An 18,156-nucleotide genomic window follows, 5' to 3' on the forward strand; every position below is an offset into this window, starting at 1 on the left:
GTAAAGCATTGTTTTAGGTGTATAGTTTTATTAATATAATTATTACGAGTGACATATCTTTTTTTAGCTCGAATTTTTCAGCTAAGGGTGACGTTTTACAGCTTTTACTTATCATGAGGTACTCGGATTTGTTATCGTTAAAGGCGCACGTTAAATTTTCGACGTTGACATATATTCTGTACTAACCTTCCAGCAAAGTGACTCGAGCCGTTCGCCATGGTGAAGTATGATTTGTGAGACACGCGTCTGGTGATTTGCAGCAGAACTGTGTAAGCGGCTCACTCGAACATCGTATTAATCATGGTCCCGTTCAACTCAAGGTCTACAAGTAATAGGCCCCCCTTTTCTTTATCAAAAGTGAACGCCATTTGGAGAGAACCACCGAAATATTCCCTTTTCCGCGCCAACGGCGACTGAAGTACTCTTTTTTACCGGATTCTGGCATCCTGACCTTAGAAGACTCGAATACTTAAACTCGTTAGCCTTTGTCCCATTTTTCTTTTTGTCCACTTTTTTTTTAAACGATTATCAGATTGAGTGGTGCGATGTGATGGACCTTTTCCGCGTAGGGACAGACGATCGAGATAGCACACGAAACTAGAGTCGGAAAAGCCAACGTATCATCTGCACAAGCGCAGATCTTGCGCTGGCTGGTCTTCAACCTTGTTGTTTCGGCACGCGGAGCAGCAAGGATATTTCCCCGAAGATAGTACGCTTGCCACTAGGTGCCGGCCTTGAAAAACGTCCATAATTACCAGTTAATATCAGAAGTATAAGGGTTCAATCCAGGACAAAGTGCCTACGGTGACCCAAAAAGAAGAAGGCCTATAAAATACATAAACTCATGTTCCCGACGTCACAACAAGGCGGTGACGCTGGCTGCAGAATAGAGCATACGCGAATGCTGCAGACTTCAAAAAAAAAAAAAAAAAAATCCTGGCCACGCGCGGTGTTCGCAGATCCTGGCGTCTACTCGTGGTCAGAATGGCGGCTGCAACGACGCCACGAGCGCGGATATTCGCGTCCTTTCTTCGTGTACAGAAGTCCATAAAACGAGTTTGATTCGGAATCTCGCGGGAGAAGTCCGCAAGGGACAGCGTGGCCAGGGGGCCCGCCAGGACGACATCGCGACTGGGACCCACGTCTTCCATCGAGTCACCGTACAGTGAACTGGTCTCAGAGCTTGGTGCAGTAGGACTCTGGCTCTGCGCTGTCGGACACGGGAACGCCGTTGCACCTGGGACGGAGATGGCATGAATGACGTAACTAAAATAAGATTATGATAATAGTACACTCATATCTCGAATGGATTAGGAAAAATGCTCGTTGGAAACACCTTCATGTGGAAAGCGTCCCAAAAGTAGTCACTGAAGGGCGAGATGTATCTTTTGCTTCGGTGGCTGCTGTATAAACCTGAAGTCGGTATCCCGAGAACTCTAAACTAAAAACCAGAAACTTTGGCCAACCACAAAGTTAGCCAAAGTGCAGTGCCTGCAACGCGTCTTGAACTGCTGTGTTAAGCGATTTATGCGGAGCGCAAGTTCATCTGCTTCTTTTACAAGGGTTGTGGTGACGTCATAACGCCGAGCTCTAATTGGCTCTAACTGAAGGATAGTGTGAGACCCCAAAGCAGCTTACTCTGAGGTCTACCCACTATTTCATTTTTATACAGCCAATAAGAGCTCGGCGTTCTTACAACATCGCCACCCCGGTGAAAAAAGCAGACGAAGTTGCACTGCGCGAAATGGCAACGCACGACGTCACGGAAGCCGGCATATCATGCTGTTGGATGTCGCGATCCTGGCGGTCGGTCTTAAACGTTCCGACAAAGGGTATACGAGCGAAGGCGAGTGCCGCAGTCGTCGCGGCGTTCTAACTCCTGGCTGCTGAGGCTACCCCGTACCGTCGCGCTGCAAAACGACCTGCACAAAATAGGCGTCTGTTTGCAACCACCTGCGCCGCTGTGCAAAAGCCAGGAGCGCGATAGACAACAGCATGACAGTTCTGTTACGCCTCCAGGCGGAAGTAGATGGACCACATTTGAGAACGTGGTAAACCAGTCAGAGAAGCGTTCAAGACATAACTGCCGAATTAAAAAGAAAAAAAACAAACAAAAAACCTTTAAGGTTTTTTGCACGAAAATGTTTTACTGTAACCTAGAAGCGTATCTGCGTACCTGGGCTCGGACGGCGGAACTCGTTCGTCGGCCATCCTGTTGACGACGGAGTCCTCGGCGCCGACGCCGGAGGACGGCGGACACTTGTCCACGAGTCGGAAGGCTTCCAGGAACTCGTTGAAGTCGATGAAGCCGTCCTTGTTGATGTCGATGCTCCTTGCCAGTTCCTCGACCTGGTCTTGAGACATGGGCGTGTTCACGTGCTGCCCGAGCAGGTCGCACGCGTCCTTGAATTCCTCCATCGAGATGAGGCCTGGTGGACGACGGCGAATCCCCCGGAATGTTACGGTCTGGTGGTCTTATAAGTTATAACAGGCGAGCAAACAACAAATAATGTTCGCTGACGTGACTCAAGCAGCTTCTAAGCAAGTACTGCCGGCTCTTGACGAACTCGTGCTTTTGCGATTGGTAGGTGACGCTCTTTGAGGCCGCATGACTCAATTCATTTAAATTCAGTTTCATTTGTTTCTCTTCATACAAGAAGAGAGGGAAGAAGGAAGAAGGGCAGAACAAGAACTGATCGACAGAATACCCTCCTCCCCTGCAGCAACAGCAGCACAGCACGTTATTCACACTAAAAAAAACCACAAGAAACAACAACAATTTAAGACCAGTAACATGTCTTGTGTACGCAGTAAAACATTGCTACAATTAGCTCGACGAGACGAGCAACGAGCGTATAGTTTTGCGAGAAACACTTTAAATATCAATCCCTAGGAACTAAGTAAGATGAAGTACTTTGCGGAGCTGATACCTTAACTACTGACTACCATAGTTCGTCCTGGTGTGTGGGACCGTCCAAGTACAGGCATGACGTATGAAATAAAAATAACGTTTTAAGTGAAGAGAACAAAGTGAGATGAAATTTCCGTTCGGATTACTCAACGCTGTTTTGTATATCAGGTTAAGTTTGCAATCATAAAAATTTCTTATTGGAACAATACCCACTTTTTTAAATATTGGCGCCGTGCAGCAGTGATACTTTGCATTACCCAAAGTGCGAATTACTTTTTTTCTTTAATATATGGAGAGTGTGGATATTTGTAATACTTGTATTTCCCCAGACCAAACAAAAGCAGTCATTAAAACAAGCATGAAATAAAGAGTTGTACAGAAGTCGTAGCGTAGATGGAGGTACTTTGTTTTGTACTTATAAATTGTTCCTACTCTCTTTGATAGTTTTTTTTTTTGCAATTATTTGAACTTTACTGTCCAATCGGATGTATTAATTGATTATTACTAAAGCACATTGACATTTTGGACAATTTCAATACCACTTGAGCCCAAGGGCCTCAGGACCGCATTATCGCAAACCCTCACACCCTTCGATCTAAAAGAAAATACGGCTTTTGTTTTATTACTATTTATTACTAACAAATTTAGATCGTCCACTCATTAAGTATTTCAAAATATACATTGCCCGTTTTTATCATTTCAGAAATGCCTGTCTCCTAATATAAAATGGTGGTGTCACTAAGGTTTATATGCTTGATAGAATACAAGCCTTATTTCTTCGATCGCGTTAGCAGACGAGTCGTCCGCTAATGAGATCTTGGCTCGCTCTTTCAAAGCAGATATCTCTCTCGCTCTCACAGCAACCAAAACTGGAACCCCCGAAGTTTCTGCCAGCAATGTCCGCTAAATATTCGTCTTGGTAGACTACAGACCATTCCAAGGGCACCAGTATATATAATTCAGTAATTGAACGAGTTTCGCTCAGTATTCACAAAGAGAAAACTTAACCATATGCAGATGCTTACTCTTGTCTGGTAACGAGTGAATTTAAAACCACAGGACTTGTTGCTTTTATGACATTGTAGATTATGTTAGCCTACGAAGGTCGTTACACAAGGGGCTCCTTCCCGGTCTGGTTGAGAAATGCCAGGAAAAGCAAGAGCAAGATCTTCAGCACTTCTGCTGAAAGATCTTGCATGTCGGCTTTTAAACAATTCATTACCTCAGGTGCCGGAGCCACTTCGCTCAATTTAAAAGCCTTCCGGACTTCTAAAATGTTTTGACGTGCCCTTCAAAACATGTTGAGGGGGTTGAGATGTCCGTCGAAGCTTTCTAAAGAGCCTAACGTACCCTCCAAGAATTTCTAATGAGTGTAAAAGACCCGTCATAATTTCTTTTAGAGGCATGTGGGGTCCGTCCCAATGTTCCTCCTGGAAGCACGGCACCCATCATAATAGTTTTAACGGGTCTGTGGGAGAGATCACGTGACCTCAGAATATATGCGTCGGCGAAACCGCTTGGCTATTTTATATCGGGCGGCCTCAATGTCGGCTTCCCGTCCTATGCGTGGGATATATCTTCTAAAGCAGCTCAGTGTGCGGATCAAGGAGAAGGTCTCTCAGTACCCTGTTTCTTGCGCTTTTTTGTCCGTCCGGCTTCAGAAGCTCGTCCAGTGAGTGAAAAAGACACTGGGGATGATACCGTGGCTATGCTCCGGATTTCTTAGTGGTGGCGGACGTTGGTTTCGCGTTCGTGGTCTTTGCTAAACGTGCTATTGACAGCGTGTAGATTGCCGCGCGCAGGGTCGAACGAGCAACGCTCGGTCACGGAATTCTAGAAGATTCGCGTTTATTCTTACTCGAGGCGTAACTTTTATCATTTCGTCCTGCTTTCTTGTTCTCGAAAGTGCCTGTTCATTCTCACCCCGAGCGCGCGACGCTCGAAGCTTCTTTGCCGATTTTTCGAGATAGTCACGCACACTAGATAAGGAGCGGCGCGGGACCTTGTCGAGACTTGCACTTTTGGCAAAGGTAACCCTGCCCCCCCCCCCCCCATCACGACCCCCCCCCCCCCCCCCTTCCCCTTGTCAAGTCAGTCTCGCTCTCGCTGCTGTTCCGCCACCAAATCGCCGCCCGCTTTTCTGCTGTTTTGACGCTCGTCTTTTATTTTGTTTGGCACAAGTTCGCCGATCAATCCTTTATTTTCAGTTCACTGCTCATCCTCTCGTCCCCTTCACTTGTGACAATAGGTGCGTGTGTAACACCTGCTCGGTTTTATTAGTTGAACTACCGTACATCACGAGAATTTACGCAGCGGCATTGTCAGCACCTCGAAAGATTTTTTTCGCCAAAAAGTTTGGTTGTCCCAATTTGGTCTGATCGCTTTTGTCTCCAGCTGCTTGCGCGCGGGTTTGAGTACTCGTTGGTTTTTATCGCATTTTGAATAACAGCATGCAGGTTAAACTCAATGTCTGAAATAGAATTCCAATAAAGTTTTAAATTGCTTTTCTGGTTTATGGTTTACATATATTTAGGCATCAAAAGGTTTGAAGGATTAAGTGGGTCTGAAAGGCTGAAGGGGTTGGAAGGGCTAAGGTGCGTGATGTGCTAGAGGGGCTTGAAGGGCTAAGAGCGTCCCATAACACATCAAGGCCGAAGTGTTATTTTCAATATAGCGGTTACCTGATCCATCTTTGTCCATTATCCTGAAGATGGTTTCCAAACTGTCCTTGTTCCGGTACAAGGACTCCAGGAAGGATGGTCCATTCTGAAAGAAGAGAGCTAAGGTTAAAGGAGCTATGCAACAATTTTTGTACTTTGCGCAAATACCGCTTAAAACGGATCCCTAACGTTAATGACCTATGAAACACGCGTTCGTTCTTCACCCCACGCAATAGAAGTCCCAGAAAAAAATTTAAGAAAAACGAGCAGCGTTCACCCCCTCAACTCACAGCCAGAACAAGCGATCACGTGATCTGGAGCCGATTATATGCCGCCAATGTTGATCATAGCCACGCGCTGGGGTTGGCAAAGCGCAGGACACGCGCTGAGTTCCAGACATTGTTATGGTTCGGCTGTTGTCGTCGTTGCAGCGATTGGACACGGGTCACTACCCGAATGCTTCTCGAGCTAGCAATTATCACGAGCCCGAGTCGAGTGCCCACGCAATGCTCGGGTCCAATTTATGAACCGCATTCAAATATCGTCACTTGGGAATACTGCGATCCCCACGTTACGTCATCAAATTTTGCAAAGGAGAGATTGAATGAAAATGATCGCTTTTGTCCTTGAAATTACACCGCAACAAAGGAGTTTCTTGGCCAGTGGCGTTGCGTGTGGGTATCCTTGAGTCCCAGGTGTGCCAGTAAGCTCGTGTAGAGTGAAAAACATTCCAATTGAATATCGTTGCACCGGTCCTTTAAGGACCATAACGCTAGCAGACTGAACCATAGAAAGGCATCAGTGGCTTACGCTTAGAAACAGTCTCATATACGATACAGAAAAAGGTGGCTCAATTTCAAAAGAATTTAGTACCTGCTACAAAACATGTGTTTAAAATAGTTTTTTTTTTTCACACCAAACCCAAACTGGGGACTACTTCCAGAGTAATCATTGATTTTTTTTTATTATTTTAGGTGGTCACGTTACTACCATTATTTAAGGTTACGGGCAATTACGTGAATTCAATGAAGGTAGTTCTATGAACATCGCTGAGGTCTCATTGATTCTAAAGGATATTATTTGTACCATTCTTTCGCTTATACACAATAGATGCAATTGTTTGCAAGGTTAAAACACTGCAGTAAGAATTTCTAACACTCTAATTTCCTTCATAAGTAATCACTCGGGAGATGTATACTCGGCGTAAAAAGTAATGCAGTATTTTACGGTTTGATGGGTGGACATACGAAGGTAATAGATTACAGTATGTACGATAATTCGCAAAGGGTATAGACCATTAAAATATCCACCTTCTGCAGGCTGCTCATCATTGTTTACTGGGCTGTAGGACGCTTTTCTGAGCGCGTGCAGTATATAGTTCTCTCTTGCGCAATATCAGACGCCGGGTATGCATCCACAGCCCAGTGACCCAGCATGTTTCACCTGGGTGAGAAGCGGAGGAAAGGTAGAGGTGTATAACATCCAAACAGTGTTGGCGGCAGCGCATCACAAGTAACGCCGTTACATGTAGCGCGTTACTTCTCGCAAACCTTTTAAGGTACTCGTTGCGTTTTTCAAAACAGTAATTAATAATATAGTTACGCTACTTATTTCAATTAAAGGTTGACACGTTACTTGTTACATCAACCCAGAAGTAAAAAAAAAAAATGTTTTCTGTTTGTGTTTTTAGGAGCCATGTAATATGAATGCTTGCACTCATTCCACCTTTCACCAAAGTTTTGCTTCTTCAATTGGTTCCACCAGGAAAGGCAAAATCTAGGTGAAACCGTAAAAAAAAGGTAATTATTATAATTACGATCAAAAAGCTTGAAACAATGAAAGACCAGCTAATCTGCGTTTTCACTCTTATATAAGGTTTTTATGATAGGTTTCTGCATGGACATAATGTTCCTTGAAATATGGCGCTTGAGCACACCTGTCCCGTCAAAACAATAAAACGGTAAGGCTTTTTTTCAAGTAACGCAGGTCGGTATAGCGTTCCTTTTATTTACAAGTAACGAGTAACGTATTTCGTTAATTATTTTTCGGTAACGGCTACAACACTGCATATATAAGTCTGCCTAGGGGTAATTTAGGAAGCGTTGATATTACTCAGAAAAGGAGAGCAGAACGATTGAGCATGGCAGCTACCTGGGCGAGCTTGTTGGTGAGCGCGTACTCGTCGAAGGTAGACTCATACAGGACTGTGCCGTTGACGGCGTCGTACTGGGCGATCTTGGGGCACAGTATCCTCCAGGTCACGTGCAGGCCCACAATCTTCTCCATCACCGAACACCACTCCGCCATAGTCACCGTGCCTGGACACAGCGGAGAGGCAGATGAGAATCGCGACGAATTTTTTGTCCCACTGGCCCAACAATCAACCACAATATTGTTCGCCAACGCAGGAAATAGAAGTGTTGGCGACTGGACCAATCTTCAGCGGAATCGTTTGTTCTCGAACGTGTCCTTTTGTAGCCGCCGGCAGGTAACGCTGAAGCGCAAAGAAGGTTGTCTCTTACAAGGTATACCTAATGGCGAATTCCACTGGGCGTTTTGGAGCGCGCCGGGATCAGTTGACCAGATCCGGTCTGGAGCACACGATCCGAACGGGGTCGTGCCGCCTACGGATCCCCAGTGGAACATGACCACTGATCCGGGATCGGCGGATGCCTTCCAGTCATTCAACTGCCCGGGAATCCCCTTTCGGCGGCCGCCGCGGTCGTTTCGAAGACGTTTTCGCAATCGCGGCGCTAACACGCGTTCGACGCACGAGCGGCAGGAATGGCTCAAGCGCTTCTAGCAAAGATTGCCGGAATGCCCGTAGCGCGACAAATACCTTCCCTTCTCCTTCCTGGAAAACGAACCGGCTGTCGAGCCAAGGGGTAAGCAAGCGGCCATTACGAATTCTTCTGATGTCGAGACAATCTAAGAGCCCAGCCCGCGACGTGCTTCTTCCGAGGCGAGGTGGGCGAGATCAGGCGAGATGCCCCACAAGAAAGGAAGTCACGTGTGTGCGCCGAATGGTGGCCCGGCTGGCTTCGGGTTGAATCCGCCGAAATCGTGGGAGCGACTTTTCTCGGATCCAGATCGAGATCTTGTGCGTGAGCTAATCCAAAACGACCATCGAAACACGTCGGTCTCGATCCCGATCGCCCAGTGAAATAGGCTCGCTTCAGAAAAGTCGATCCCGGCGCGCTTCAAAACGACACGTGGAATTCGCCATAACACATCTGCGACCAGAGTTTGTTAAATATCTGTCCAGTGAGACGAACCAAGCACAGTAAGAGGTGGCAATAAGTAGCACAAAAAGAAACGCCGTCAAAGTACCAGACTGACAGTCGGAGTTTCACTGAGAGGGTCAAGCCTTTTTTGTTTTTTCAGGGCAAGATCTTTTTCCGTTGCGCCTCAGCCCTGTGTCCCCACCTGAAGATAAGTTCCTCGGGATTTGCTCTCCTGAAGAAGCTATATGTACACAGGCAAAACGTCAGCTGCTATGCTCTGAGTATTTCCAATAAATGTTTTTCCAGGTTCTAGTCGGACAGGGCCATTCTAGTGGCATAATCAAATCTGATTATATTTTGTTTTCTCACTTCGATAAATGCTGTACTTGCGGTGAACAGGCAAGTTCTAGCTGTGGAAAAAATGAATTCCGCCGACAAATTTAATTAAAGAACAGGGTTAAAAGCAGTGGGGTCGTAATACTGTATGTCAAATATGGATTTAATTTGACGGAACCTCTCGATATTTAGCAACTTGCTCGACCAAAAGCGCCAGTGTGGTCGGCTTTTCACGACTGGTCGTAAGAGCATTGTCAGACTGTCAACTTCGACGGTGTTGGTTTAAAGGGATACTTCAACGAAATTTGAAATATTCTCGTCGTGTTCAAAAACAGGTTGAATATGATCCACAATATCCGTAAAAGACAATCGCACGTTTGTATTTTGAGTCTGGTGGCTGTATTTTTCGTTATAAACGGCCCACTCTGGAAGCGCTCGGAGAGGGCCCAGCGGAGACCACGTGACATCCAACCCAATCGTGACGTAGGTCGTCTCGGGACGAGCAAAGCTACGGCGAGGCTGACGTCGAGAGGATGGCCTTGTCATTTTAGCCACCGAAGTGACTGCTTTTGTGCGAATTTTGAGTGACGGGCTAATCTTCTACAATCTGGTAGGGGGACAATAGCGACTTCTGGGACACACAAAAGGCATTCTCGGGAAGAGGGGAGTTCCTCCTTCCCCTCTTCTTTCGTCGTGGCGGGAGGCGAGACAACCTCCGTCACTAGCTGTCAAGGTTCCTAGACGAGCATTACAAACGAAGCGTTAGCGACATCCACCAGGTGCTCTTTGCTAATCGTTTACTTCGTTTTAAAATTCCTTTTCGAGACTTTTTTCAACAAGATATTGGTACGTTCGATGTGATACTGCTCCTTTGAACACATATAGACCAAAAAATGAGCGCCGAAATTTCGTTGTAGTATCCCTTTAAGGACGCGAGTGTTCCTAGTTTCCAACGTACTTTTCATCCCCACCATCGAGCTTGACCTCACAACTGATGAGAAGTAGCCGGGATCGAAACTCGTGACCTCACGGCGATCGAGGCAAATCCTGATCGCAAAGTCACGGATGGAAACCGTAAAAGACGCCACGAAAATGTCTCGGCGCTTTGGATTAAAATCGACAGGGAGGCACTCTATGCAGTTGCGCGGCCTCGAGCGCAAACTTCCTGGCTTAGAAGACACATCGGCGTCGAGTGAGTATCGAGCTTGCACGCGTAGCCAATGTATGGCGAAAGGCAGCGAGCGCGTGCTGGAGGCAGGGCATTCGAAAGAGACGTCCTGCCATTATCATCCTGTCAAGTAGAGCCCTGTGCAGATAGCAGTTTCATCATCCGCATTCGATCAGTATTTGCAGACTTTGTATCCGCGTCCGAACCGTATAAGCTAAATTCGGAACCGCATCCGACCCTCACTTCGTGCATTCATTTTAGACCATAAAGTGAAGCAGGAATAAAAATGTTAAAACGCATCTGGATGGTATGCTGTAAGCCGTCTGCTTACCTTGGTACAAAGAGCTCTTCGTGTCAGAATATGGTGAGTCACTTTATCGTGCTCTGCTTTATCGTATTTATGAAAGAAGCGATTATCCTTCTAGAGACACTTCGGATCGCTGGAAAGATGATCGCAGTTATAAGATCGTCTTCTGAGTCCGGGTGACACTGACACTGTCCAGAAGATGCGCTCAAAACCAAAGAAACTTTAATATTATATATCTTTTTTTCTTTTTGCTTGGTTAGACCAGCTTTAAGCAGACACCTACTTTATAGATATGAAAATTAACAAAGTACAGACTAATAACGTTGTGGCCTTTATTTAGGCCAAACAATTGAAAAAGCGGGAAAGGAAAGGCGCTCACACCTTGCAGAAAACGTGTATATGTGGTAAGGCGTGAGTACACAACTGGGAAAATATCACAAAATTCAACAATGGCAACACCTCCTATCGGTTTCAGTTTTAAAGACAAACCCTCAACTGCATGCTCGGAGCCATGTACTTAAAAAGAACCCAGTGCCAACTGTCGAGAAAAATAAAACTCACACACACGCAACGTTTCACTTGTCGGGGCTGCTGTGCAAAGAAACAGAATATCCTGAACATGGACGGATTCAGACTAGTTTGCCTTTCTTAAATGAATACCCGCTAATGAGAAGTTTCTCTTTGTTGGTGGACTTGACGCCGGGATGGCATGCCCAAACTGCGCTACAAGAATGAGGTCCGGAAACTCGTACTGGCGCAAGTTCCACCATTCCAGAGGATCGAATTCAGTCTCTTCGATGTACTTGTAGGGCGAAGAAGCCTCTTGCAGACTTCTACTTTCTTGTGGCTTCTACGTTTTGGGCTTTCTTTGCCCGAAGAAGGTTTTCCGCTCTTTCCCTGCCAAACAAGAACACAGTTTCCCGGGACGACTGATGCTTCTGAATTCTTTGCTTTCTATGGACACCATTTTTGGCGACATAGAACGTTATAAAGCGACGTTCGGTGGGAATCAAATCTTCCTTTACGTAAAAAAAAAAAAGTTCTCTCCGGTTGGCACCTTTTATCAAAGGAAGTAGTTTGCTCCCGCAATACGTTCAATGATGCACCTTCATAGTATCATTCCCTTATTCACTCTACACTGTGCGCCGGTCGCCCACGATTATGGGCCGCCTCGGCAAAAATGTAGACCCGGACCCACGGATATCGGTATCCGACCCGCATCCGCAACCCTATAGCCATCCGCATTCGATCCGCAATCCGCTAAATCTGTCTTATTTTTATCCGCATCCGCCAGTTTACTGCGGATATCCGCGGATGATCCGCGGGTAGTCCGCGGATATGCAGGGCTCTACCTGTCAGTGACCAGTCCATTTCAGTCTTGAGTGATAGAGAAGTGAACTCCAGATTCGATTGAGAGACCGACTTTGCCGGTCTTCTGCCAGAACAGTCCTGAGCACCAGCTGTTCTTCGAAACAGGATGCTCATGCGTCGGGATTATTAAAGCTGAGGCCAATTAGCAAACTATAGATTGCAAAAGCCGCCGCCGCCGCATCGAACTCCGGTGTCATGTTTCTGACAGGTCGCTCCGAAGGACACCGTCCTAGCGACATCTCTCCCTCATTTTGGCTTCGGGTACCCATTTATTGTACTCTGTTCACCCCTAAGCTGACAGTGTGGCGGGAGCTACGTGCTCGACGGACTAATCATCCACTTTCTTTTCATCGTCTGGTCCCGCTGTCTGCGCGTGGGTATGGACGGGAGCGTGATCACGCGGCGAAGAATAGAGGTTCGATTGGTTCAACGAGTGCCTAGCTTCCACCGCACTGTCAACCTAAGAAGTGAACGGAGTATAATTACGACCGATTTTTGGCACAGCACTGGCACGTCACAGATAAAGGATCCAGAAAATAACTGCAGCCACCAGAAGGCTAAACTTTTCAGCAGCCGTTCCCTTTCTCCCCATTGGGGATCTCGCGTCCTCCCCAAAACTAATTACTACGATTCTGTGGAGGACAACAATGAGATTGAACAAAGACTAGGTTCGTTTGCCCGACGGGCGTTTTGGGTTCACCTCGTGGACGTTGTGTTGTCTGCTTTCGACATCTCTAGAAAAGGGCGATGGGGGGAGGGGGGGGGGGGGGGGGGGTCTTAGCCTGCAGGTTCAGACGATCCCGTCGAGCCTTTTGTTTTTGGGGATGTTTCTGTTGACAACATCTCAGAGGAAAAGGGACGCCGGACACACCAACGATTTCACGGTTTTTTGTTCGCTTTATTTTGATTTTCTCGAAGAATCGACCTCTTCTTAAAACTGAACCTCGTTCTCGATTTGGCGTGGCACGCGAGTCCATACTGTAGGGGTAGGGAGGTCGCTCGATGCAGAAATGGAGTGGAGAGTGTCGTGAACCTTTGAGTTATTTGGTGGGTTGTAAACAGTTGCGCCAGCATGCGTTTGAACACACCGCGCTTTCAGCGATTTGATAGAGCTTCTTCAAGTTCCCAAATATAGCGATGTGTAAGATCTAATGGAAACGTGTGCAAGAAGGACATTAAAATTTTGAAGCATTTTTAGAACTCATTTTCGCCTTTCTTCTTTATCAACTCGAAGCAGCAAAGTAAATAAACCTGGTCTGGATTTCAAAGTCAAGATTGTTGTATATATGTTTTCTGAGAGATAATGGATCTCAATACATAATGCCCTAGTGTCATTGATGTTTTTGAACTTTTCTCCCCGCTTTTTGTTTTGAAAAACGAAATTAACCCGTACCACTCTCGCAGGACATACACGAATTGATCCTCTTTACGCAACTATACAAATGACTCTAGATATCCGCAGGTATATCGTGTACACAAAAGAATCATAGATGTGTTTATATAGTTGCTTAAATTCGCAAGCGTTCTGGTTTATGAGCTCCGACATATATGGAAAAGGGGGGGATGCCGTTATAGCTCATCCACTGGAATGACCAATGTCCATATTTTTGTTTTGTTATAATTGTTATAGACGATGATTAACGAGGCTAGACATGGCTCGAAACGATAAGACGGTGCAAAGGAGGAATGAGTAATGACCATAAAGAATTGAGGATAGAAAATGATCTCGTCCAAAATCCTCGTCATTATACACGCACCTGATGCGAGGCCTGCGAGGCCACAAACATCCCGCACATACCGTGAAGATACGCTGGGGAACGATAGCTCTATAAATGATGATCTGCCGGCAAATAAATATATTTTATTGCGCGTGACCAGAAAAGATGACATCAACATTTCACCAGTCGAGAACCGATGGCAAGTACGATGTTTTAGAGCAACGTCAAGCACACAGTTACACGAATCGCGCGTGCCAACATTTTTGAGTAAACCGACAAGGATACCCGAGAAAACTAAAATAACAACGATATTATAATACACGTAGAAAAAAAAAATTCTTTAGGACCACGCTTTGCGTCGTGGTTGGCAGGGAATGGATTTCTTCACCGGAAAAGCTGCACAACACATTTTGTTTATGTCTGTTTGTTTATATTAGATGCCCACCAACAAAATGCATTTCCTGTGACGCGTCACAACACCAACAGTGTGCTGATCGTACTACGCGCACAATTGTTCAACACCTTTTGTTGTTGTGAACGTTAATGCTATTCATCTGCACAGTCTAGATTCCTAACTACGAAACTTGCTCAGAAAGTAATGCCCCACATTGTTTCTCTCTACAACTGTACATTGTTTTTCTCTGCAACTGTTTATTCGAAATATGTAAGATCATATCGAACATTACTGCACCTTTCTGCATACATGCTACATTTTTACGCTATCTCTTCTCAGTTTTCTGATTTTGCGCTAGCGTAGAACAAGGGTATGCATGCCTTTCCTGTACCCTCTCGTTTTCTGCTGATGTAGCCATGCTATCACTCCACGAACTATGCGTGTTTTTTTTTTTTTTTCAAACCTTGTTTAGCGCAGTGCATTCCTAGTCGCCTGAACAGATGAAAACAATGATGGTGCCAAATCAGACTTATAGGTGGGAGTACAGTACAGTACAGTTGAACAGTAGAGTACAGTTGAACAAAAGTTAGCAATCGCCTCCTGGGTTTGAGACTTTTGTGAGGGCGGACATTGTCAGGCTGAAGACAACATTTTCCTTGGATTCCTCTTATGGCGCACAGGCCGATAACGTCGATAACTGGCCAATGCACTTCCTTTACTCACTAAAATCTCTAAAGCCCATTCTTGGCTTGCGATGTGCCGATGTGCGCGAAGAAATTTGTCGGCGCGTTGCAACATCTCTAGGTTGCTGGCGATGGCAGGACGCTCCGACTGCGACCGATCACGCAACTCCATCTCTGCACCTTCTGAATCTTTAGTACTTTTCACCCAGCACCCAACTGTGCTCCTATCGATTGCACACAGCGCACAAAACGGTTTCGGATTTTTTCCTGCAGTTTGCTTTTGCGCCGCCACCAGCTCGTCGTTTGTGATGCATGTCATAAATAGACACCATGTTCACGTGCTATTACAACAGCGTCATTTGTGCAGTCGTCGTGAAACTACACGCATGGGTGCAGGAAACCTCTATGTAGTGAGAGGAAGGGAGATAAAAGGAAACATCTATGTAGTGTGTGGGATGAAAAAGTAGAATAAAGATGGCTCGGGGGCACGGGAGCGGCTGGAGCACGCGGGGGCAGTTCGAGACAAGGCACCGTCGGAATCGGTAGTCGTCTCATTATTCTCCACGACTGGCGCTCAATGTGGGGCACTAATTCACGACCCTGAGGTTAAAACTGTAAATTTTCATATTACTGTTTTTATTTATGGGCGAAAAAAAAAATGTGAGGCATTAATATTTCAGGAACCCTCGTAGATTGCAAAACAATCGACTGCACTCTCGAAGAAAGAAGGAAAGCCCGTAGAATTTAATAATAGGCAGTTTAAATTCGATTTCTTTCCCAGTATTCCAGAAGGACGGTCTCCCAAAAGATATTGGTGCTGTCATTTTCCTGTAGTCACGAATTTGGGCGCAGCAACCCAAACTAAACCGCTATGAGGGTAATTTCGGGCGCCACTCATCTACCGTGAGGAGTTCTGTTATCCGCAAACTCCCGCACATCAAGTTAGAGCGCTGAGAGGACGAGGTAAGAAGCCTCTCCGGTGCGCCTTTTAAGAATACAGTCGATCAGAAGTTGTTATCGCCAACCGCAGAGAAGCCTTCCTGAAGACCACGTATGCGTAATTACACTGGTTCATTGACAGGCGCTCCCCACTAACTGCTATAACTAATCGATTATCGTCTCGAAGTCTCTGTCACCTTTGCTTTCTGGGTCATACTTCTGGAACTCTGCTCGAAGCGGTGTCTGGCAGGCGTAGATATGGTGCTTGAGTTCCTTCAAGGCGCTGTGCTCGATGTAACCACTCCTGAAAACAAGACAAAAAGGGGGACCGGGTAAGAGATGGTCCTATTCAACCACCAGATGCGAGCTCCGTTAGCAGAAAGCGCCTCATTAGTATGTTTTCGTATACCGTTAGCGTGTTAACGGTATCGTCACCACCATGCCACAACTGGGTGAAAGTACCGCACGGTTCTGTTCGGCATGTTCCTTTGAAAACTGAGCTGAAATTAAACGTCTAGCCGAATCAAAAATTTGAGCCAAACTGAGAACTGAGTTGAATGAGAACGTCCAACCAAATGGAAACTTTTGGCCCAACTAAGCCTTCAGCAGAATAGAGCCTTCAGCCAGAGTGAAACTTTTAGCATAACTCAGCCTTCCGCCGAATGGAGACATAAGCCGAAGTGAAGCTTTTAGCTTAATGAAGGCTTCAGACGAAAAGGGACATGAACCGAATTGAAACTATTAGCGTATAGCTCGGCGTTCAATCGAACAAATACTTCTAGCCAAATTAAAACTAAATATTAAAATGAAAAGCTCGAATGAGACTTCAGCCGAATGAAACATTCGCCCAATTGAGATGTCACCGCCATTTCCAGACAAAGGAGTCGCCTTTTCTCAACAGCAATACTGCTCACCACGAAGCTGCTCAGGCGAAACGGGCTCCTGTCTCTCCAGTTTACCGATGACTAAAACGGGGTAACCGCCGCATGGCTCTAGGGTCGTAAAATGAGCGCTTGCGTCGCATCGGTTTGCGAAGCCCCGAACACTGGAGATCCTACACTTTCTAACCGACAGGCGTCAGTTTGCACACCTGATACCGCTGTTTCTACTTTCCCGTTTATTTAAAGGGCTGATGCTACTCGCTACATCCTCTGAAGTGATGTATCCCAATTACACTTAACCGCGCAGCAAAAACTAAGTTTACTTTTGGTTTGTTATTTTGTTTCACGTGCTCATTCATGGTTTGGCGTAGATCCACTAACTAAGCTACGCTTCAAAGTAACTACACGTCAGATATCTCGGTGCTTAAAATTACGGTTCCCAGTTATCCGAGGCCTTGTGTGAAAACGCAGGAAATGCTCTGCGATCTTCCAGAAATATTAATGCACTCACCGCCAGAGCAAAACTATATCACCCAAATGGTAACAACGACCTATTGCGCCCGCTTAAGACTAGACACCAAAATGGCGGCGCCCAGAAGATAAAACGAGAGAATGGATTATCGATACTCTAATTTAGTGGATCTGGTTTTGCGCTAGTGTCGAGTTATTATTTTTTTTTAACGTGAAACGTTCTTCGCCTAGGTGATCGACATTTTGTGAAGCCTGTAAAAGCGTTGCCGCGAGGCTCGACAGTGATTGGTTAACGAATAGGAGAGGAGGAGTGAGGTGCTCGAGGCTGATTGGTTAACAGGGAGGTCATATGACCAGAGGGGAGGCGGAGTGAGGCAGGCGACGAGGAGCTTGACCACCTGTGCGCTCTGAGGGAGAGGAGCACGAAAGTATGGAAGGCTCTGAAAGATCTCCAGGTTTATCAGTTCGATTTGCGGTAGTATAATATAGTCGCCTAGCAATTTGCCATAAATGTTTATGCATCTCATTATATGCTCCGCGCGTGTATATCATACCTCTGCTGGATGGTGGCCTTTCGCGTCTGCGCGGTACTGACGAACATCACGGTGTGGGGTACCAGCCTCGGTCCCACCAGTTTCACGTAGGCTCCTCGGTTGCTCCCGATGTCGTAGTAGTTGGAAGCCGAGAAGATGGTCAGCACCTGCGGCAAATCAGCGCCCAGCACGGGCTCAGTGCATACACTCTATAGAGTCGCAGGCACACCACTCGTACACTGTATAAAAGACACTGTTTGCTGCAAACACTATAATCAAATTGTCTGCAAAAACAAAAAAAAACTGAACCATGTTTTTTTTTTTTTTTGTTTATATATGCGTTTGCTTGGAACATGTCTGCCAACAGGTGTTGCATGACAACTGTTACAAGACCGTCACACAAAGAAGAAAAGCGCCTTAGGCATGCGGCGTCCGCAAACTGACTTTGTATAATGTATTAGCAGTGTCCAGATAATTTACCATCAAACATTTCAAAAAGACCCCCTTTTTTATATTTTTTTTTATATTTAGAAAAAACGGAGGAGGTGAGATGGATGTTA

The 18,156-nt window shown here is 45.9% G+C and overlaps 1 protein-coding gene across 1 annotated transcript in view; it reads right to left on the reverse strand.

Moving 5' to 3' along the window:
• Positions 1 to 1,176: 1,176 nt before the first annotated feature.
• LOC8027243 (serine/threonine-protein phosphatase with EF-hands 2) overlaps positions 1,177 to 18,156 on the reverse strand; it is a 111,737-nt gene continuing 94,757 nt past the window's right edge. The window contains exons 11-16 of the mRNA XM_042289655.1: positions 17,618 to 17,763; positions 15,909 to 16,015; positions 7,723 to 7,889; positions 5,593 to 5,677; positions 2,177 to 2,429; positions 1,177 to 1,237 (exon numbers count right to left, since the gene is read on the reverse strand). Of these exons, the coding sequence (XP_042145589.1) occupies positions 1,177 to 1,237; positions 2,177 to 2,429; positions 5,593 to 5,677; positions 7,723 to 7,889; positions 15,909 to 16,015; positions 17,618 to 17,763 (819 nt within the window). The remainder of the gene's footprint in view (positions 1,238 to 2,176; positions 2,430 to 5,592; positions 5,678 to 7,722; positions 7,890 to 15,908; positions 16,016 to 17,617; positions 17,764 to 18,156) is intronic.

Source organism: Ixodes scapularis, unplaced genomic scaffold, assembly GCF_016920785.2.
Source record: "Ixodes scapularis isolate PalLabHiFi unplaced genomic scaffold, ASM1692078v2 PGA_scaffold13__105_contigs__length_92229423, whole genome shotgun sequence".
Taxonomy (NCBI): Eukaryota; Metazoa; Arthropoda; class Arachnida; order Ixodida; family Ixodidae; genus Ixodes; species Ixodes scapularis.